We start from the raw sequence: 23,384 nt of genomic DNA, 5'->3' as shown, positions 1-23,384 counted from the left end.
GCAGGACCCCTATTCACACACCGACAACTGAGGGAGGGTTGATAAAACGGAGGCGCACGGAATTGCATTCTAAAGCAGATCATGACCCATCATCCAGACATCGAGCACCTCCAGCACCTACAGTAGGTCAGGCACCTCAACTGCCTCCGGCTCCAGCACGTTTGTTGCGGTCTATGAACTGACTGAAGGTCGCTGGCTTGCGAACTATTTTAGAGGAAAGCGGCTTCCTACGGATGGTATGGTAGAAAGGTATCCAAATGTGTGGAAGACGCTGCGCTTTCACAAATTTCAGAAGTTTACTAAGCCCCGAAATCCATATGTTCCTTCATTGATTCGAGAATTTTATGAGAGTTGTGCGGGGTTGATTCTGAAAGGAAAGAAAAAATCTAGGTCGATGTCACCGATGGATTACGTAGAAGTGCGAGGCAAGAAGGTACAGTGTAGTGAAACTGACATTAATGATTTGTTGGACTGGACTACACGCACTATCCATTCTTTGTCCAACAAGGTCGAAACCAAAACATAAGATGATTTGAAGGGGTGGTTGGCCCAGCTGTTGAGTGATCCTACTCCTCCCTGACTCGAGGTGGGAGTGATGATTGAGAAGAAGGACTTGAATGTGGTTGATCGGTATTGGTTTGGATTCATATCCAGCACCTTGATACCTTCACAAAATGAATCAATTATCCGGCATCCTAAGGCTGCACTACTGGTTTGTAATCTTGATAAGAAGCGGTTGAATCTCGGAGTGATAATTTCTCAGGAGATGGTGATGAGGGCAAAACAAAACCAAACCTCATTGTCATTTCCAGTGCTTATTAGTGATTTGTGTCGTCGAGAGAGTGTGTCCTTTGTCTCAAAGATGGATACTAAGGTGACTCCGGCATCTTCGTTTGACATTCAAAGGATTGAGGCTGAGTACACAAAAGATGAAGTGGAAAGGATGAAGAAGGCTCCAGTGGACATTTCACCGGTGGTCGATGTTGAGGCCATGGAGGCCGATGCTACTCAGTCTACACTGGCAGTTGAGTCATCAGGTATACCCAGCTCTTCCACCTCTTTAGTGTCTACCCCTGCTACTGTTTCCCGTCGTCCCTTGACATAGGCTATGATAAATAAAATGGGCAACCTTACCTATTCGGCCGATATGAGGGCTGCGAGGGTTGAGGTCGTTGTGTCTTCTATGATCGACCAAGTGATAGCGGCAGCATTGGCTCCTATTCAGGAGGATTTGAGAGCACAATGGGAGATGATCATGGCCCATGAGATAGCATTGGACGCTCTCACTATTCGAGTTGAGGTGTGCGAGATGTCAGACCGTGGCTTTATGGATGTAACAGCCTTGAAGGCTGATATTACCGATCTTTGACGTGATATGGATGAGCTTAAATTCACTGATATCTCGATGTTGTAGGGTAATGTAGATGCTCCCGAGGACCCTAGTGCAGATATGCTAGCTATTTTAGATATCTCTTCGGCTACTGTGACCGGAGATGTTGTTACATCTGATGATGATAGAGAGTCTGACACACCTAAGACAGATAAGGAGGAGCTAGAGGCTTGTGATAAGTAGGTGTTTGAGGATCTGGAGGACCTGGAGGGTGATTTGGTACGGATGGCTATAGAGGCTTAACTGCACGACACATCCATGATTGGCTCGAGCGGGTCTCAGCCCCCAGAGGAAATAGTTGCACAGACCTCCAGAGCTGGAGTTGAGCCAGACACTGATGCCTAGATTGAGGCCACCCCATATATATAGAGTTCACCTCAGGCTTAGCTTGACAGGGGGATTTTTACTCTCCCTCCATTCTCTTTATTGTTGATACATTCAGTTTTTAGTGAACATTGAGGTCACTGTGTAGTTATTTTGGTGGGGTGATGGTATTGTTATACCTATCCTTTTGGATGTTTGGATGTATTTTGGTTTTATTCTGTCTTTTGGATATTTTGTGTTTTAGAGTTTTTGTTCAAACTTCTCATTGCCAATGGAATGTGAATGAATGTTGGCTTTATTTCATTAGCATCTCTCTTAATTACGTGATTATGTGTGATGGATGTTCTCTTGTACATTTGAGTGTCGATCAATACCGATGACTTGAACAGTGCTCTTGATGACAGATATTTTTGTGCAAGTCTAACGAGCCAATTTGAGTTGCAGACGTCATGTGTGAACTCTTAGCATCTCATTGTGACTAGTCGATTATCGAAGTGAGTTTTGTAATGATCGTTGCACGTGAGCTTAACTTGTAGAGTCATGATGATGAATGTGTTGAATACCTTGTTGGTGAGGTTTACTTGAAATATGTGCATGGTGATACCTAGAACTTGCTTTGTTAGTCCAATTGACTAATTTTGATGAATGAAGGAATTGATCTTAGGCATAAATTTTGAGAGTGAACCTAATTGATATACCTTTGTGTGACTACCTTGTGAGTATGTGAACCTAGTTTGGCACCTTTTGAGCCTAACCTTTTCTTTGGATGAAAATGAACAGAAATGACCTTGTCCTCCCCACCTAAAACCTTCATGAAGCATTGGTTTGTTTGAATAGCCATTTTAGGCCAAAAGTCTAAGTTGGGGGTGATGTAAGAATGAGGAAAGAAATCGAGCAAGAAGTTTGTGAAATTCACCCTTGGGGACTTGTGTTGAAGAATAAGATAGAACCCCTCCATATAAAAAAAAAGTAAAAAGAGAAATAAATAATAAAATTGTATCCATTGAGTAATGTTGGGGAAATAAAAGGGGTATCCGATGAGCTATACCAAAAATTTTGTGTACTTTGAATATGCCAAGGATGAGTTGTGAAGATGAAAAGAATGAAAGAAAATGAGAAGAAGTGAACTTTGAGCCATGCTTTATAAAGGTAGAAGTCACTAAGCCAAAATGATCATACACATACCCTCAGCCCAATTACAAGCCTTGAAAGACCTTTTTGATCTTTCATGAGCCGAGTGATGTGTGGTTGGAAAATATGGGGAAACCTATGGGTAAAATCGTGCATGTTTTTTCTCATTGGGCGTGTCAGAGTTGATTTCGATTCCTCAACTGTATTCCTTGACTGGCTTTGTGAAGAGCGTGGAATCATTCATGATGTGAGGGCATTTGAATATTCTCGTTCAGTATGAATTTGCATTTGAAGTGAGCATTGTGAGCTTGAACTCTATTTGATGATTGTTAGTCATAGTTTAAAACTTTTAGTGCACAATTGAACATTGCATGTGTGCATTGAACCTTGTGTGCATTCATGTTGAGTCTCAAGGAGCACTATTTGTAGACATCCCTGTTGACCTGATTGATCTTGTGTTTTACTTGAGGACAAGCAAAAGTTTAAGTTGGGGGTGTTGATAAGTCGGGAATTTTGACTCATTTAGGGATTATTATTCAATGATTTAGTGTCCTTAATGCCTATTTTGTGCACATAACTGATGTTAATATGTTGATATGCAACAATGAAGGCTTAAGGGCAAGGAAAGGACATTACGATGTGAAAAAGAGAGAAAAAGTTTGAAAGGTTGAAGAAAAGATAAGCTGGAGCTTGCAAAAGCCACTCGGCGACTCGCCGAGTAAGCCTCCAGCTCGCCTAAAGTTCAAGCGAAATGGCCCATATTCCAAACCAACTTGGCGAGCAAAAGTACGATTCGACAAATCATCGAATGGATCGGCGATCATGATCCAGCTCGCATAAATTTCCATAACAATTTGTTGACGGAGTCAGGCCAAAAGGAGAGAAGAGGCACAACTCGGTGGTTCGCTGAGTTGATCGGTGAGCTCGACTAACCTCGCCAACTGGACTCAGTGTTGAGTTTTTGTGAACGTATAAATTCATTGTTTGAAAGAAGAAAAGGGGTTCCCGCACAGTGTATTCCTGAGTCTTTGAGAGTTTTTTCATTTACACATAGTTAAACATTCTCGGAGAAGATTCGGTTCTAGAATTGGAAATTTTAGGATTTTAGCTTTGATTTTAGCATTGGGTATTGCAGATTGTTAGAAATTCAGATGGAAAATCTTGTTGGTAACGATTTCTTACTTTCCGCTATGTTTGGCTAAAACCCTTTACCTTAGGGGTGTGATCATGTAGTCAAATGCATTAATTAGCTAATGAGTGTTATTAATTACTGAATATAATGTTGTTTTGAAATGGGTTCAATTGTTTGTTCATGTTTTAATTGATGAACTGAAGTTGCAAATTCAGTTCTAGTTTAGCTCTCTATGTTTGCTTGAGAAAGAAGTGTTACAGTAGAATGAATGATTGATAGTTGTATCGATTGCATTTTTAAAATCTAGCTTGAGAAAGTGGATTTGATTGCGTCTTTACAAACCCAGCTTGAGAAAGTGGGTTTATTAAGGAATTGGGTTGTTTGGTAGTGTTAAGCTTGTTGAAGTTCTAGAGAACTCACTCGAAACATGATAGTTGATCGAGAGATGAATATTGTATTCAAAACCTATCCTACCCATTGAGATTCAACAACTCTAAGAAATTAGTAACTATTTAACTCCCGTGTTAGTTGTTCCTTGTTGCAATTGGTTACTGAATTTTCCCCATTTGATATCAATTGTTGAAACTTTGTGATTTAATTTTATGTTGCGAAGTTTTTACTCCTACAAACGATTAAAACACGTTTTTACTTCATAGTTGAATTCTTTACCGTATCACTCATTGTGGGATCGACCCCAACTCTTAATTAGGTTTATACTTGTTAGCGACCACCTACACTTAAAATCGGATGAAGTGTAGTTGAGCGATATCAATAGGCGAGAAGAAGAGGCTTCAGATGTTGTTATGACATATATTATTTCGGTTTGTCATCGATCAGCTACTGTATTATTTGATCCAGACTCTACTTATTTGTATGTGTCCATATATTTTGCTTTGAGATTGGATATATTATGTTAGTCTCTTGATTTACCGGTACATGTATCTACTCTTATTGGGGATTTTGTAGTGGTTGATCGGGTATATCGACTTTGTATAGTTGCCTTGATAGGATATGACACTCATGCAGATTTGAAAGTCTTAGATATGGTAGATTTTTATCTGATTCTTGGTATGGATTGGTTATATCCTTATCACGCGATTTTGAATTGTTGTGCCAAGACAGTTACATTAGCTCTGCCTAGGATTACTGTAGTTAAATGGAGAGGTTCTCTTAGTCATTCTTTGAAAAGGGTAACATCATTTATTAAGGCTCGTTGTTTGGTGGAGATGGGATGTTTGGCTTATTTGGCACATATTCAAGATGCTAGTGTTAAGACTCATATGCTAGAGTTTATTCCAATGGTGAGTGAGTTTTCAGAGGTTTTTTCCGATAGACCTATCAGGTCTTCCACCTGATTGTGACATTGATTTTTATATTGATTTAGAATCAGGCACTCGGCCTATTTCCATTCCTTCTTATCGTATGGCACCGCCAAATTGAAAGAGTTAAAGGAATAGTTGTAGGATTTGTTGAGCAAGGGGTTTGTTAGACCGAGTGTATCTCCTTGCGGTGCTTCGGTGTTATTTGTGAAAAAGAAAGATGTATACATGCGTATGTGTATTGACTATCGATAGTTGAACAAGGTTACCATCAGAAATAAGTACTTGATACCTCGTATTGATGATTTATTTGATCAGCTTCAGGGTGCTTCAGATTTCTCCAAGATTGACTTGAGATTCGGTTATCATCATTTGAAGGTTTGGCGGAGGATATCCCTAAGACAGCTTTCCGAACACGTTATGTCCATTATGAGTTTCTGGTGGTGTCTTTTGGGTTAACTAATGCCCAAAAGCTTTTATGGACTTGATAGAGGGAGCAGAGCGTACTTTGATTCCTTTTTTATTGTCCTCATAGATTATATATTGATATACTTCTGTAGTAAGGAGTAACACAAGCATCATTTGAAGATTTTGCTTGGGATTCTGAAAGAGAATAAGCTTTATGCAAAGTTTTCAAAGTGTGAGTTTTGGCTTAGTTCAGTAGCATTCTTGGGACATGTAGTGTCCAAGAAGGGTATTATGGTGGATCCTAAGAAGATTGAGACCGCTGGAGATCGGGTCAGAGATTTGAAGTTTCTTATGCCTTGCAGGTTATTATCGATGATTTGTAGAGGGGTTCTCATCCATTGCATCCCTATTAACTAGATTGATCCAGAAAGAAGTGGCTTTCCAGTGGTCAAATGAGTGTGAGGTGAGTTTTCAAAAGTTCAAGACTTTGTCGACTACTGCTCTAATTTTGACTCTACTCATGGAGGGAGAGGGTTTTATTTTATATTGTGATGCTTCTCGGATTGGTCTTGGTTGCGTATTGATGCAGAGGGGGAAGATGATAACTTATGCTTCGAGGTAGTTTAAGGTTCACAAGAAGAGCTACCCTACTCATGACTTGGAGTTGGCAACTGTAATGTTTGCATTGAAGATTTAGAGGCATTACCTTTATGGTGTACATTGTGAGGTGTTCACGGATCATCGTAGTCTCCAGTATATATTCAATCATATGGATCTCAATTTGAGGCAGCGGAGATGGTTGGAGTTGCTCAAAGACTATGACGTGACTATTCTTTATCATCCGAGCGAGGCAAATGTTGTAGCAAATGCCTTGATTAGAAAGACGGTAAGTATGGTTAGTCTAGGCATGATAAAGGTTGGCGAGCGTCGTTTAGCTAGGGACGTCCAGTCCTTGGCCAATAGCTTTGTGAGGCTTGATATTTTAGAATCTGGTAAGGTTTTGGCTTTTGTGGAGGCTAGGTCATACTTGTTAGAGCAGATTCAGACTCAACAGTTTGATGATGGTGATTTATGTAAGATTGGAGACCAGGTGTCAAAAGAAGAAGTCAAGGATGCAATTCTTGATAGCGAGGGAGTTTTGAGGATAAAAGGTTGTATTTGTGTTCCTCGGACAAGTGATTTGATTAGACTGATCATGGAGGAGGCCCATAGTTTGAGGTACTCTATTCATCTGGGGGATACTAAGATATATCGTGACTTGAAGCAGCATTATTGGCGGTGTCGTATGAAGAGGGACATAGTAGATTTTGTATCTCGGTGTTTGAAATGTCAGCAAGTGAAGTATGAACACCAAAAGTCAGGAGGTATGACTCAGAGGATGACCATACCTGAGTGGAAGTGGAAGTGTATTGCTATGGATTTTGTAGTAGGATTTCCATGTACCTTGGGTAAGCTTGATGTTATATGGGTCATCGTGTATCGGCTGACTAAGTTTGCACACTTCATACCAGTTCAGACTACCTATAATTTAGAGAAGTTAACCTAGCTCTATATTCGAGAGATAGTTCTCTTGCATGGGGTTCCCATTCCTATTATTTCATATCTTGGCACATAATTCACATCTCATTTCTAGTGGTCGATGTAGAAAGAGTTGGTCACTCGGGTGGATCTTAGTACGGCCTTTCACCCTCAGACTGATGCTCAGTCTGAACGGACTATTCATGTTCTTTAGGACATGTTACGAGTCTGTGTGATCGAATTTGGCGGTCACTAGGATCAGTTTTTGCCTTTAGTAGAGTTTGCTTACAATAATAGTTATCATTCGAGCATTGAGATGGCACCATTTGAGGCTTTGTATGGAAAGAGATGTCGATGTCCAATTGGTTGGTTTGATGCATTTGAGGTTAGACTATAGGGTACAGATTTGTTGAGGAGGTCCTTAGATAAGGTCAAATTGATCCAAGATAGACTTCTCGTGGCTTAGAATAGGCAAAAGAGTTATGCAGATCGGAAGGTTCATGATTTGGAGTTCATGGTTGGAGAGAGGGTTCTATTGAAGGTTTCGCTCATGAAGGATGTGATGAGATTTGGAAAGAAGCAAGTTGAGCCCAATGTATATTGGTCCTTTCGAGATTGTTGAGCATATTGGTGAGGTGGCGTATGAGTTGGCTATACCACCTAGTTTGTCTAGTGTTCACCCAATATTTCATATTTCGATGCTGAAAAAGTATCATCAGGGTGATGCTCATGTGATTCAATGGGATTCTGTGTTACTTAATCAGAACTTGACTTTTCAGGAGGATCCAATAACCATCTTGGATAGGCAAATTCGGAAGTTGAGGTCGAAGGAAATTGCTTTAGTGAAGGTTCAATGAAAGCACCGTCCGATGGAGGAGGCTACATGGGAGACTGAGTCAGACATGAGGATTAGGTATCCTCAACTTTTGGAGCGTTCCTGTACTTTTGATTCTTTGACCGTTCGAGGACGAACGTTTGTTTAAGTGGTAGATGATGTAATGACCCGTTAGATCGTTTTGAGCACTAGAACTATTTTGACTCTTCCGGTAAAATATTTAAATGGGATCTTGAGTTATGTGTTGACTTCGGATATTTAGTTGATAGATAATATTTTTTTAAAATAATTAAATTAATGGGTAGTTAATGAGCCAAGCCTATTATTTATTTGATAGCCTATCTCACTTGGCCCATGTGTTGAAATAACTTAGTGGGATTTAATATCTTTATATCAAAATTTGAGTAAGTAAGAGAAAGAGAGAGGATAAGGAACGCCGCAAGACGAGAATGACTTCAAGTAAAAAAAACTTTTCTTCAGTCGGCTTATACTTTCTGCATATACGCGTTGATATAATTGTTGGTGAGAAAGAATCAAGTGAGAATGCTATTTATTTGTTGCCAGTGAATATGTTAATGTTAGATGCAAATATAGGTTAATTGAAAGTTAATTAATTTGTAATAATTATTAGGCAATCATTAGACAATGATTGAGAAGTTTGGAATGGAAAATCAAATTATAGGGGTATTGGTGTTTGGGTAAAGTTCTACCAATTTTTTGCTTTCGTGAATTATACGCTATGCTCGCATATTTCTCCTGATTTCCTCTTATTATTATATTAAAATTCAAGTTTTGATATATTGAGAGTAATATTAGGTGTATTGCATTATGTGAATATTATCAGAATTATGTTATTTGGAGGAATTATGATTTAATCATAGGCTTGAATTTTAGGAAGTATGAGACTTGGTATGTTAATTGTATCAAGTTTAGGAGCTTGATTAGAGATATGGAGGAGTTTTGGGTCTAGGCTAGACATATAGTAATTTGGGTGTCTACAGACTCATTTATTTATGAATATTGCATATGTGATAGATTGGGAACGCTCTGAAGCTTTATGAAAAGGAAAGACAAAATCTTGAGGATTCGAGGCACGTGTTCGACATTCAAGGTATGCTAAGACTTTTAGACTTCGTTGAAGGACATTTTTTTCTAATTGAAGATTAAATATGGAATAGACAATGGGTAAGGGCGAAATATGGGGGTCTTGTACACTGGTGTGACGGGCATTGGTACGAGTGTTGGTGTTATAAAGGGAAAGTTTATTACTATAGAATGCCGGATTGTAATCGGAGAATGCCAAAGCATATGGGCATTAGCTGATAGATTATTGACTTGATATCTCTTGTGTGATTGTGTTTCCTTATTGAACCTGTATATGTGTGATAGTTAAGGTGATTATATATCACACCGATATTTGATTGATTGAGATGCATCATCCCCTTTTATTGAAATCATATTGTGCATATACATTGACATGTGATTATGTATAAGTTGGGCACGAGGAGATCGTTCGTGCTGGGGATTGTGAGATGTAATGATTATAAGTTGGGCACATGGAGATCATCCGTGCTGGAGATTTTTTAATTTTATGATAGTGCGTTGAGATCGTCCACATAGACACGTGGAGATCGTTTGTGTCTGTTTATGGGCCTCGTAAGTCTCCATAGGTCATGAACTCTCGATGTATTTTCGAGAAGTATCATGCATATACGGTTGAGAGAATACTTGGCATCTGAGGCATATCATTTCATAATGTCACATTGCATTGTATTTCATTACATCCTTCATTCTTGTTGATTATGTGCTTTATTGATGGTTGGACATTACGTGACACTAATTTTCCCTATTTGATTAAACTTGTTTGATCAGTATAATGTAGCCTTGCAAAAGTAAAAAGATGATTTTCTTAAATGAACTCCTGACATCTCTTCTTCGTTGTCGTGCTATGAGATATGCTTGGTACATATGGTTTCGTATTCATACTACACTTGTTGAACTCTTTTGTGGTGCAGATCCAGTTCCGAAAATGAGTGCATCCCGTGGAGATTTTTGAGTCCGAGCTTGGAGTATCTTGGAGTTCATGTGGTGAGTTGTTTGGCTGTTCCGCAGTCCACACCTCCTTCTGTTTTATTATTTATTCTGTTGCTTTTGTATTCTGACAGGATATTTGTTATGTTTAAACTTGTCATTTTAGTTTCAAACTTGCATCATATTTTAGACGCTCTTATACTTGTGACACCAAAATTTTGGGTGGTATTTAGTTTTCCGCACTCCATACTTATGAAAGACTTAATATTTGAGGTATTCTACTCGTTGTTTACTTTTTCACCTTAATTATTTAGTTAAATTGGTAAAACTAGTGGACTGGCTTACCTATCGATTGGGAACATTGGTGCCATCACGACATGTGAGTTTTGAGTCGTGACCGTAAACCCAACATCTTATCAATATTTGTCTCAAGATGTAATATCTTTCACTTTTACAAAAGTATTTTACTCCTTCAAAAATCAAATGATTGAAATTTCCAATATATGCGTCAATGCGGTTAAATTGTCCCCCCCCCCCCACACACACACCCACACGCACACACACATTTGTCAACTTTCTCGCTTCAGCTTCGAGGCTTCCTTGTTTTTGTTCTTAACCATACGAAGGCAAGCAATATTATTCCAACCCTCTTAAATTTTCAAGATCAAGTTTGAACACCACATGTGAAGCCATCTAGTGCCTATCAGTATTTGGTAGAGTCTCGTGCTAATAACATGTTATGAAACTATATAAAATAATAAGAATAAAGTAGGGAGAAGGGAGAAGACTTTTTATTCCTCTTGAAGAAATTATTTTACAATGAAGAGAACCCTTCAATTTATAGCAGAAAATTCACTTGGTCCCAAAGGTAGGGTTCCTAAATTCTCTAAAAGATAGACATTCACTATATTTATAACAATTACTCAATTTTAGAAGACTAAGCTACAAAGCGGGCATGTTTTTTTTTTCATTCAGACAAGATATGACCGTAGGAAAAGCTGAAAATTATTGGCGAAGTTAGAAATTTCACAAAGGGTGTACAAGCATTACATAAGTAAAAAAAAAAAAATATATATATATATATATATAAATAGGTGCACAGAAAAAATTAAAATTGAATTATGTAATATTAATATTATTTTATGAATATATGTTCCAAAATTTTAAAAATTCAAACTGCATGATATTTAGCTTTAATATTTGTGTTTAATTTAATATGAAGTGAACGAACAAAAAAAAATTGGAGGGGGGGGAGGGGGGGGGGGGGGCGTCGGATGACAACAACAATAACAGGACATGAAAAATAGTAGTAGAATCAAACGAGGTCTTCTTCTATTCGCTTTTAGCAACGGTTATAGAAATATGTAGAATTTGTTTATTACCTTTGAATCAAATAATTACATTTAAGTTTTATTCAAGTTTTGATGAAGAGAAATTAATAGTCAAATTCATTGAAAATTCAATTAGCTACTAAAGTTTGATATTTTTAAATGTTAAAATTTATTTATTAACTTTAAATAAAATAATTACATTTAAATTCTATCTCAAGTTTTAATATAAAAAATTCAATTGGCTACTAAACTATCATTTTTTAACTAAATTTTTAAATTGAAGATTTCTAATTAAGAATAATTTTGATGAACTGGAACTCGCCTATTTGAACCTGCACTCGCTAGTGTGGGCAACACAAGCAAGCCTCAAGCCATTGGGCCACATAACATGTTGTGTTAGGGATGTCCGAAATATAAATTTAACCGATTTGAGTGGCATTTTACATGTATATATGGTATAATCATCTGATAGAGATCCAATTGGCAACCCTCGGCGAAGGATGTCCAATTGAACACACCTAAGACAATATAGCTCCACCCCAGCTTAAAACCCATATCAGATATATAGTGCTCCACTTGACCTAATTTTTTATGGTACAAACTCAACATAGTTAAAATTAAGCCTTAATATATATAAAATCTTAGAACCCATGTTAGTTCCAAAACAAGATAAGTAGGAGCATCAAAAGTGCTTTAAACCATCCAAAAGGCAATCTTAGTTGCAGTCTGCAAAAATATATACAGATAGCAAGCAGACAACCAGAAAAGCTAGCTGTTGTCATTGTTAACACAAAACAAGGATAGTTTCATATAGAATGCAGAACCCATAAGCTTCAGTCTTTGATAGCAGACACCGATGATGACTGAGCTTCATTACTATGATCCTACAAGACGGGGCAAAGGAAAAAGTTCCATAAGGAGAGAGATAAAGAGTGATTAATAGATCATAATTCATAAACAAGACATTAATGAAAAAACCAAGTAGAGGTAGCACTGGATAAAATACAAATTTATATGATCCATCACAAACATTCTTTGAGGGAAATGTCAACAATAAAAATCAAATTAAAATCTTTCAAGCATCTCAGCTCAAAATAGACAAAAAGGGTCTTCGAAGACCAAGCTAGTGGTAGTAGACTAGTCTTTTCTAATGACAAAATAGACAAGGCAACTGTTTATCATATACTTCTACATATCAACAAAGCCAAATTAGTGTATAAAGCCTATCGGAGTAACCATTAAGTATTGGTTCAGAGAATTATATAGAGCTATTTTAGTTTATTTACGTGTTCAGTTATGCACAAGTCACAACAGTACGTGATCCACCTGTTTTGTACCACCACATTAGGGACACATGATATCTCATATAGAGCAAAATTATCTGAAGAAATAAAATAAGAGAAAATTAAAAAGTAGAAAAAGAGGAGAGAAGCCAGAAACATAAATTACAGTCCAAGTCGAGAAGGATTCAGTTATTGTTAATGGCACAAGACATGATTTTTTCAAGTCCACCAATGGTTTAACACAAGGTGATCCGTTATCTCCCTCACTCTTTCATTGTAGGAGCTTAAGTACCTATCCAGACTCCTAAATCAGTTGGAACAGAAATGAGGATTTTCACTTTCAAGCCTTGAAGTGAAGGATCCGAGCAGAAGATAAACAAAGCGAAAATATGTTTCCCACCACTCCTAACACTAATGAGATGAAATCAATAGGCTGACTGAACACATAGGCCCTTTCATGTACTTGGGTTGTCCTATATATGTCGGAATAAAGGTGGTATACTTCACTAATATGGCTATGGAGATGTTTGAAGTTAATGTTGAGAATTGAGATTACATATTTTGATGCCAGTATTACTTTGTCATACTTGGATATAAAATCAATTAATCCTTGTGTTTCTGGAGATTGGAGAGACTGCTAATATTTTATGTGTATCATCAAGTGGCTATCTGATTTTGTTCTGGAGGTTGAAACATATATGGCTCCAGAATGAGTACTAGTATCTCTTCATATAAGATGTGATGCTCTGTCTTGGTCATTGACTGCACATAACTAGAGTTTCTTTGCCCCACTAATGTCACTACAGAGCATATGACACAAGCTTACGTGGCTAAGATAAGCATCAAGATCAACTTGGCAAAGTAGAAAAAAACAGTACTCGGGTGGAATAAGATATTGACAGATAATCCAAAGAAGAGGGATTCTGGCAAGCTGTGCAATATGAGGGTGTTCCAGACTTTGAACAATATTATAGATGAATGTCAGACTTTACTGAAATGGAAGAAATTGATCATGAGTAAAATGAACATCATTTACACATAAAATGAGAAAATTGCAAAAGAAACAAAACTATATTGTGTTGTTCTAGTTGAGAATAAATACAGAAAGCTCGAGGAAAGAACCAAAAAAGGTGTTTGTGAAAATATTCCCAAGACCATCTAGCAACCAGAAAAACAATCATAAAAACAAATCCAGTCAACTGAAGAAAAGGTACAGCCAACGGGTGGCAAGGCAGTTGTTGCCAATAAGCACACTCTTCAAACAATGTCTCTACATACACTAGCTGCTAAAGATCCTCCTACAACTGTGTTGACGCTTATCGAGAGATTTGGTGAACTTCCTTTAAAAGGAAAGAATGGAAAATGAAGTATCAGTGGAGCCCATGTATGAATCTTTCTTCTAGATCTGTGGAAGAAGATCCCATGTTGCCTTTAAAAATGGGCCCCTGACAGGAAGATGCATTAGCCAAGTGGGGTGCTTCATTACAGGAAATGAAGATTATATTCAAGTTTGAAAATCTACCAAGAGAAGCAAAGTGTCCATCCAAGCTAAACAAGTATAATTCCCCAATTTAAGAATCACAAGTCAAAGAGAAAGACTACTTACTCAGAATAAGTAAGATTACTTTTGTGAACTCAAATCCAAATGGAAGGAGTCTATCCAAATTTATTGCTTACTTGGTTTATGTGTAAATAGGAATCCTCCTACTATTCTTTGGAAATTCACTGTGGCTATACTATCACTCCCCATTTATTACCAAAGATATGTTCCCAGATGTAGTTAAGGTCTAGTCCCCATACTTCTATGAACTATTTTATTGTTTATTAATATACAGGATAGGGCAGTGGCAGATATACGGTGTAAGTTATGACTTACGAGTTCACATGAGACCCATGGCTTTTGTATATATACATATATATATATATATATATATATTAAGAAATCGATGACCAAAGTTATTAGTCTAGTATTAACTTGAGAATTGAGGTAGGAACTTATAAATATCAATCCTAGATCCGCCTCTGGGGTAGGGGTCAGTGCCAAACCCTGCCACCCCAAAAGTGGATTTAAGTAAAAAAAACATAACTAGTTAAAATAGAGCTTCCTGTGTAACCATTAGCTTTTGGTTCAGAAATATGCAAATGGTGTTTTAATAAATTAAGTTTCTCTTTTAGTTGGCCCAAGGGTAAGTGTGCCACTGTGTGCCCTAGAACTTCAATAAAAAAATACCCATTTGACAAAGGGAGGTAAGAAATCACACATTAGAGGACGGTTGACAGCAGAAAGGATAAAATTAATATAATAATAAAAAAGAATAATACTCAATACTTGAACAAGAAAACAGAAAAGCACGCATTCATTTGAAGGTAGAGTTGGCTACTTGAAAGCCTCAAAAATGATCTCCAGCTCCTAACAGGGGAAAATGTCAGCATATAATAGTTACTTACTATATACGGATGATAGGTTTGCTTTGAGAACTCTAATAAATTCAAAGTAGCAATACCGCAGGCACAACCCGGCCATTTAAGACTAGGAGCGCATCACCAACAAAAGAGAAGAGATGATCAATGCACCTAGGCGGCCAGCCCATGCCAAAAGTCTAGATACATGTTTTTTAACTACAACAACATAAATGTACTAGATAAGATATGTACAGTATCTGGTCAATGTGTTTGGATCGCTCAACTAATGCTACAACCATGCTGCCTAGAAGTGGTACTAGATATAAATGAAGAGCATATTGAAATGCACAGTAAATGACACGTATGCAATCTTAACCACATGATTAGTAGCTTGTATATTCCACATCTGTGTTTAACAGTTTAGTTATATCTCCATATCCTAAATTTGAAGTCTTCATCATAGCAAATCCCAGACACCTGACACACAACCATGTCCAACATGGCAACATCCATATATTGGTCCAAGTAACATAGGATTATCAAGCAAATATCTGCTACATTTTATTTGTAGAAGTATACCCAAAGAATCTCTAGTCCTAACAATGGAATAACTCCGACTGGAAAATAGTACTTTGTGGCAGTTAGGAACTTTCACTGAATAAGGCACAATAAAACCAGCAACATGGATAGTCTAAAGCTTGGCGGTCCGGGGGGGACCATCATGTCTTCTCTCTTCTCGAGAATCCATACATCCCTAAACCGACATTCGTGGGCATAATAAAATATAGAATTGATAGTAGCCTGGGTTGAACAAATTCAGGCAATATTCCTACCTAACCAAAGCAAGCAAATTAAAGGTATTTAGCTTTAAGCATAAGGGAACAGTCTCTAGATCCATACGATTTTCTAAGTAGTTTAAGTTATTTGATCCACAGTCTCTAGATTTACAAAATTTAAGCCTAAGACAAGACTGCCCAAAACATTTACCAGAAGAGTAGTTAAAATGCTGAAAATCAAAGATCTGAATTTATAATGTACGCGGCGGGAAGCAAATAACTTTCAGCGTATAGCTCTTTCAATAAGATTCAGAATATCTACAGAAAATTCCAAATTTCTCTATAACAATGAACTATAAAGGAAGAAATTGATCCACAAAAGACACCTTCAAAACGGCATTATACTTATCTGAACATCTTGTGAGACATAGTCAGGCCTAGTCAAAGCAGATAGAATTGTTACCTTAATTAAACCATCATAAGCATTCAAAAGTAGTTGTGCGTGCTCTATCTTGGCTTCCAGATAGGCCCTTAATACCACTTGTTCTCGTAGCACCGGAGAATCTTGCTGACATACAATTCAACACACAAAGATGAGACAATTCTGCTCAGAAATGGTATAGGAAAAAAAACAAAAAATAAGACATGGTTATACCAACTCAGGCGAAGTCGCTTTCTCGTGCACCAATTTCCCCAACTTTATCCCTAATTTCATACTTTCTAGGCCAATATCAAGCACTCTTATACCAACTTCATTACTATTTCCTTGCAAACATGCCTTAGAATTTACAACAAGTTCTACATCTTTGGCTAGTCGCTTCAACAAATCTTCCATAGTTTTCCCATCCAGTCCAGAATCGGGGATAATTTTATGCTGCTGAATCGGTCGAATGTTGTGCTTCTTCTCCTTTACCAGTAGATTCTGCTTTTCTGGCTGCCCATTTTCTGGAATGTTGTGCTTCTCCTTTACCTGTAGGCCATTTTCTGGAATGTTGTGTTTCTCCTTTACCTGTAGGTCGTTTTCTGGAATGTTGTGCTTCTCCTTTAGCAGTAGAGAGTTGGAGTTAGGAGGTTGAGTCCAAATTTTCTGACATAATTGGAACACTTGGACTTGGTGCAGGTCTGTATTAGAAGGATTTCCTGTGACAAGAGTCTTTTCATACTTTAGTCTGATACGCCTTATTTTCTCCCTTAATTGGACAGGCGTAGGTTGAAGAGTAAGTGAAGGAAGGATAAATGCACGAAATTCGGCCATATTTTGTGCAACTTCACGAGCTGTTTGTTCCTTGAACTTAATGATACCTGTGAGTAGGGAAATTTCATCTTCATCACTCCACACTTTTGAAAAAAGGGGAGGTTTGGATTTCAGTTTCATCATCCTCTTCGCCTTCGGAGGAGGAGTTTTCTCTTCATCATATCCATCGGAAGGAGTATCATTATAAAGAAACCTTGTCACATCAACATCCTTATTTTTTCTTTTCTTTGACACTATTTCCTCTTCTTCTCTCACAAACTCCACACTACAATTTCCTGAATCTGTGCTTGAATTTTCTGCCATTTTCTGTTCTTTCTTTTTTTGGTTTATGCCCATGGTTAAAGCTTTAGTTCTAGTCAAGAGAGACAGTTTAGCAAGTGAAGAGGCGGAAAAGGACATACTGTACTTACTTGTAATAAATGATCAAGCCGCGTCATTTCATTTGATTTGATTTAGAAGGTGAAAGGTCTAATTTATATTATTTTATTTTTTCAGTAAGAAGCTGAAAAGTCTCTTTATATATCTTGGACCATCTGATCAAAGCCATCATTATCATCTTCGCATAAGACTCTTCGTTAAGTAGGGAACGGTTCGATTTTATGTATTATTAGTTCAATCTATTAAATTTAGTTTAAAATATGATAAGTTAATAATAAATTATTTTATTCTTTAATGACTTAATTTCTTATTTACCCAATAAAAATGCTCATAAATTAAATATATGATTTTTCACTTATCTAATAATTTGGTGTGATATAGCGAAACAAACAAATCAATAGTAAATGTTTTGATATAGTGAAACAAGAAAGATAATGAGATATTGCGTCAATAAGAGCAGATGTAGTACGAAGGCTACAATTACATGTTACAGTCAAAACATAATATGGAATTTCTTCTGTTAAATAGAAGTATTGTGAAGTGTGAACTGCGTAGATTGTAGTATAAAATACTAATATAGTGTCTAGTTATGTTAAATTATTACTTTTTCTATCTACTTTTAGGGCATGTTTGGAAGGACACTCTGGTAATTGGATTTGGTGTAATTGGGTATGATTACACGGTCTGTCATGTTTGGTTGGACAGGTAATTACTTGGTCAGCAGGTAATTGGTGTAATTGGCAAAGGGATTACACTCTCTAATTCACAGTCTCTGGCTGTGAATTGCTTGTAATTACATAGTGTAATTACCAGGTGATTACTTTTTAATTTATTTCTTTTTTTTTTATTTTAAAAAAAATATTACTTCTATTATTTTAAGTTTTTTTTATGTTTATTATTCTAAAAAATTCTAAAAGTTTATTTTTTATTTTATATTATTATAATTTCATTTCTTCTCGTTCTCATCCTTGTTTCATGTGATTCTATGTAATTTTTTCGTATTATCTATTTCTTTATGACATGCTTATTTTCTCATTAGCATAATTCTATTAGTATTCTAATTTTTAAATTAAAATAGAATTTATTGTTAAGTAAGGTTATAGACTTACGTTTTTTTTTAAAAAAAATCATATTTATGTATGCTATGTTGAAATTTGCGATAAGAGTATTATGTTAATTTTTTTGTTTTGAATTTGTAACTTATGTTATATTTTCAATTTCATTTGTTTTAGTAATATTGAATTCACATTGCAAGTCATTTTTTAATTAGACCTGATAGATCATCAAACATGTATTTCACAATGTTTGTAGAAAATTCATACTTTTAGTTTTTATGATCAATTCAATTGAAATATATTGATTTGATAATATTAGTTAAGTACATATGTTTATTAATTAATATATTTTAAAAAAATAATGTATATCTTAAATATTTAATTTAATATCCATCAAACATGTATTTCACAATGTTTGTAGAAAATTCATACTTTTAGTTTTTATGATCAATTCAATTGAAATATATTGATTTGATAATATTAGTTAAGTACATATGTTTATTAATTAATATATTTTAAAAAAATAATGTATATCTTAAATATTTAATTTAATATCATTTATATAGTTTCTTATTTGTCTAGTATAAATTTTAAATTAATTAATTTTTTATTTTTAAAATTTAATATAATATTATGATTGCAATTGTGCATTCAAACATACACATGTTGCATCCAAATAGGGCATGTGTAATTACACTGTGACAACCAAACAGGTCAGTGTAATTACTAGACAATGTAATTACTAGGCTGGTAATTACACTAATTCTAATTACCAAGCGGCTTTCCAAACAGACCCTTAGTTGTCATAATTTTCTTTTTTATAGTCAAACGATAAGAACTTTGACTAACATTTTATGATATATTTTTTCATCATATTGACATGCAAAAGTTGATAGTACTTTTCGTATTAGGGGTGTCCAAAAATTGAACCGACCAATAAATCGCATCGAAAAAAATGTTATTGGGTCATTGCTATTGGGTTGTTGGGTTAACGGGTTTTTATTGATTTTATAAAAAATATATTGGGTTATCGATTTTTAGTATTGGGTTATTGGAGTAAATCAATAACCCATTATGACGATAGTAAGTTACTACTATACCCTACATAAATATTAAATATTAATAATTTAATATAACTAGACATTATATCAATATTCTACACTACGGTCTACACACTTCACATGTCATAATACTTCTACTTCACATCATATTTTCCATATTATATTTTGGTTGTAACATATTATTGTAGCCTTCATACTATATCTACTCTTATTGATGCAATTTCTCATTATATTTTTTGTTTCACTATATCAAAACATTTACAGTTGATTTACTTGTCTCACTGTATCGTGTCAAATGGTTAGAGAAGTGAGAAATCATATATTTATTTTATGAGTATTTTCTTATTGGGTAAATTGAAAACCGAATTGTTAATGACCAAAAACCGATAAAAATGTCTTATTGGTTTGTTATTGAGTTTAGAGTATTCAAAAACCGAAAATCGATAAACCGAACCAACGAATGCACACCCCTATTTCGTATAGTTTTTGAATATCTAATTTTTTTGTTCGAAGTAATGTAATCTGTTTTAACTTTCAAAATTAGTCAAATTGACTTTCAAAAAGCGTAATATGACAACTAAAAAAGAACAGAAGAAATAATATTTAATATTTATGAACGGTAAAATAGTAAATTACTATTATCTTAATGAGTTGTCGATTTACCCAATAACTCATAATAAAAACCGAAATCGAATCGATAACCTAATAATTATTTTTTATCAAATCACCAAAAATCGTTAACCAAAAATTCAATAGTAATAACCCTATAATGTTTTTTTTTCGATTTGATTTTACACACCCCTACTCCTCACATATATCATATTCATCACAATTGAGAACCTTAATTTCAAATTTATTCTCTTTATTTTCATTTATAAAAAAAAATCATGTAAGATATATAGGAGGAAATTCCTTCTAGCAAAGTTTAGGATATATTTAATTTTTATTTATTTAGTTATTTGGTTCTATGATTAATTTCAGTTTTAAATATCTCTTATAGATCTATTTGCTTATTGTAATTGATTTTCTTATTCTTATTTAATTTTATTTTTTTCAATTTTTTAATATAAAAATATGAAAAATAAAAAAGAAAAAATTTAAAACTAAATTTATTACGTTTATATTGTAATTTATTTTTTTGTGTATGTAAAAAAAACGGAGCATTAATGGTAATTTTTAGGGATAAAGGTCTGAAATATATCCTAACTTTGGTCGAATTTGCTGTTGCGACACTAAACTTTCATGAGGACCTATTACCTCCCTAGACTATTTAATACTGCATTTTTTACCCCCTGAACTATTTAATAGTGTATTTTAAAGGTATATATGTGTTCACGTGGACACATTACTATTTATAATTTTGCATTATTTTTTATGTCCACGTAGGCAAATATATATATGTTTAAAATACGATATTTAATAGTGTAGGGAGGTAATAGGTCCTCATGAAAGTTTAGTATTGCAACAGCAAATTCGACCAAAGTTGAAATATTTTTCAGATCCTTATCCCTAATTTTTACGAGGAGTATCATTATAAAGAAACCTTGTCACATCAATATCCTTGTTTTTTCTTTTCTCTCACACCATTCCCTTTTCTTGTCTCACAAACTCCCAACTACAATTTTCCGCCATTTTTTTTAAATTTATTTTTTTTGGTTTAACAATTTTCTGCCATTGTTAATGCTTTAGTTCTATAGCCTAGAGAGATAAATTTAGCAAGTGAAAAGGCGGGAAAAGGACATACAGTACTTTCTTGTAATAAATGATGAATGTGCGTCATTTCAATTGATTTAGAAGGTGAAAGGGCTATTTTATTTTATTTTTTCAGTAAGAAGGTGAAAGGTAGATGCTCTGTATATATCTTGGAACTTGATAAAAGTCATTATCCTCTTCGCATAAGACTTTTAACTCGGTAGATGGCGGTTCGATTTGATGTATTATCAGTTTGAGTAATTAAATTTGGTTTTAAAATATATTAAATTCATAACAAGTCATTTTTTGTTGTTAACGGTTCAATTTTTTATTTAATCAATAAAAGATGTTCATAAAATAAATATATGACTTCTCATTTGTCTAATAATTTGGCACAATATAGTGAAACAAGCAATCAATTGTAAATGATTTGATATGGTGAAATAAAAATGATAATTAAATATTTTGTATCAATAAGAGTAGATATAGTACAAAGGCTATCAATACATGTTATAATCAAAACATGAAATGAAATTTCTTATGTGAAATAAAAGTATTATGAAGTGTGAATTGTGTAGATTGTAGTATAAAATACTAATATAATGTCTAGTTATTTTAAATTATTATTTTTCCATCTACTTTTAGTTGTCATGGTTTCCCTTTTAAAGTCAAATGATAAGAATTTTGACTAACATTTTATGATATATATTTTTATCATATTGATATGCAAAAACTTGTAATTTATAGTACTTTTCCTATAGTTTTTGAATATCTAATTTTTTTTGTTTAAAATATCGAAGTAATGTAATCTAATTTAACTTTGAAAATTAATCAAATTGATTTTCAAAAAGCGCAACATGACAACTAAAAAAGAACGAAAAGAATAATATTTACTCCATATTTAATTTTTGTATCTGTATAAAATGGAGTATCTATAGTAATTTTTACAAGAAAATGTGCGAAAAGACAATTTAACAATTAACATAATAAACCCAAAATAATTAAAAATAATCTTTTTACTCATTTTAGATAAAAAGAAAATATATTTGGGCTATTAGTGTGACAATTGAGGAATATCTGATCCACCTTTGTAAAAGTATATCAACTCTAAATCGATAAGTTGAAGGGTATGTTAAGTTATTTTTCCTTCGTTAAATAATGAGAAAAGACATTAGTAATCCTAATGGTAGAATTTCCAACAAATACTTTTTTATCTTTATGTTGATTCTATTAACCTCGATAAATTTTTTAATAGACTATTATCACTCTTTCTTCAGATTTTTTTTTCAGGGTTTATTTGGAAAATCATCAAATAATTGAAATTAATGTAATTACTAGGATAGTAATTACACGACCTAGTAATTAGGTTGGCTTGTTTGTTTTGCCACAATATAATAGAGAAAATGATCAAAATGGTCCTTCATGTATGAGACTTGTTTTATGTTGATCCTTAATATATTACACATGATCCATATGGTCCTTAATGTATTATAACAAGAGATCATTTTGGTCCTAACCCTAAAAACTAAGTGAAAACGTTAAAAAGATGTTAAACTTTTAACTGTGGGTCCCACAATTGGTGGGCCCCTTCTTCCTCCATCTTTCTTGCTCATTTCTTTTCCTTCATCTTCTTTCTTTTGCCATTTCTTCTGCAAAAAACTATCCCCACCAAAAAAGAACCAAAACCAAAAGAAATATAGCAAACAAAAGGCAAATAGTTCATTGTAATCAAAACAAAATTGATCTTCGTTTTCTCTTTTTGTCTCTTCAGAATTAGGTAGGACTTAGCAGATCTTTGTTAGGTAGAAAACAGGGCAAAAATCTCGTTTTTATCGCTGCAAATATGAACGTCAGACCATCTGGTTTCAGTAAGTTTTTGAATCCCACATCAATTACGTTTTTTTTTTTCTCTTTTTGTCTCTTCAGAATTAGGTAGGACTTAGCAGATCTTCGTTAGGTAGAAAATAGGGCAAAAATCTCGTTTTTATCGCTGCAAATATGAACGTCAGACCATCTGGTTTCAGTAAGTTTTTGAATCCCACATCAATTACGTTTTTTTTTT

The 23,384-nt window shown here is 34.7% G+C and overlaps 1 protein-coding gene across 1 annotated transcript; it reads right to left on the bottom strand.

Annotated features, from left to right (window-relative positions):
- Positions 1-12,033: 12,033 nt before the first annotated feature.
- LOC102600510 (uncharacterized) lies at positions 12,034-17,572 on the bottom strand. Its single transcript, XM_006354907.2, has 3 exons — positions 16,537-17,572; positions 16,345-16,449; positions 12,034-12,303 (listed from the first exon to the last, which is right to left on the bottom strand). The coding sequence occupies exons 1-3, from the start codon at positions 17,533-17,535 to the stop codon at positions 12,253-12,255; spliced, it is 1,155 nt and encodes a 384-aa protein (XP_006354969.2). The 5' UTR covers positions 17,536-17,572; the 3' UTR covers positions 12,034-12,252.
- Between the last annotated feature and the right edge of the window lie 5,812 nt (positions 17,573-23,384).

Source organism: Solanum tuberosum, unplaced genomic scaffold (assembly GCF_000226075.1).
Source record: "Solanum tuberosum cultivar DM 1-3 516 R44 unplaced genomic scaffold, SolTub_3.0 scf00183, whole genome shotgun sequence".
Taxonomy (NCBI): Eukaryota; Viridiplantae; Streptophyta; class Magnoliopsida; order Solanales; family Solanaceae; genus Solanum; species Solanum tuberosum.
Note: the sequence above shows the minus strand (reverse complement) of the source record. Positions and strands in the feature narration are given on the sequence as shown.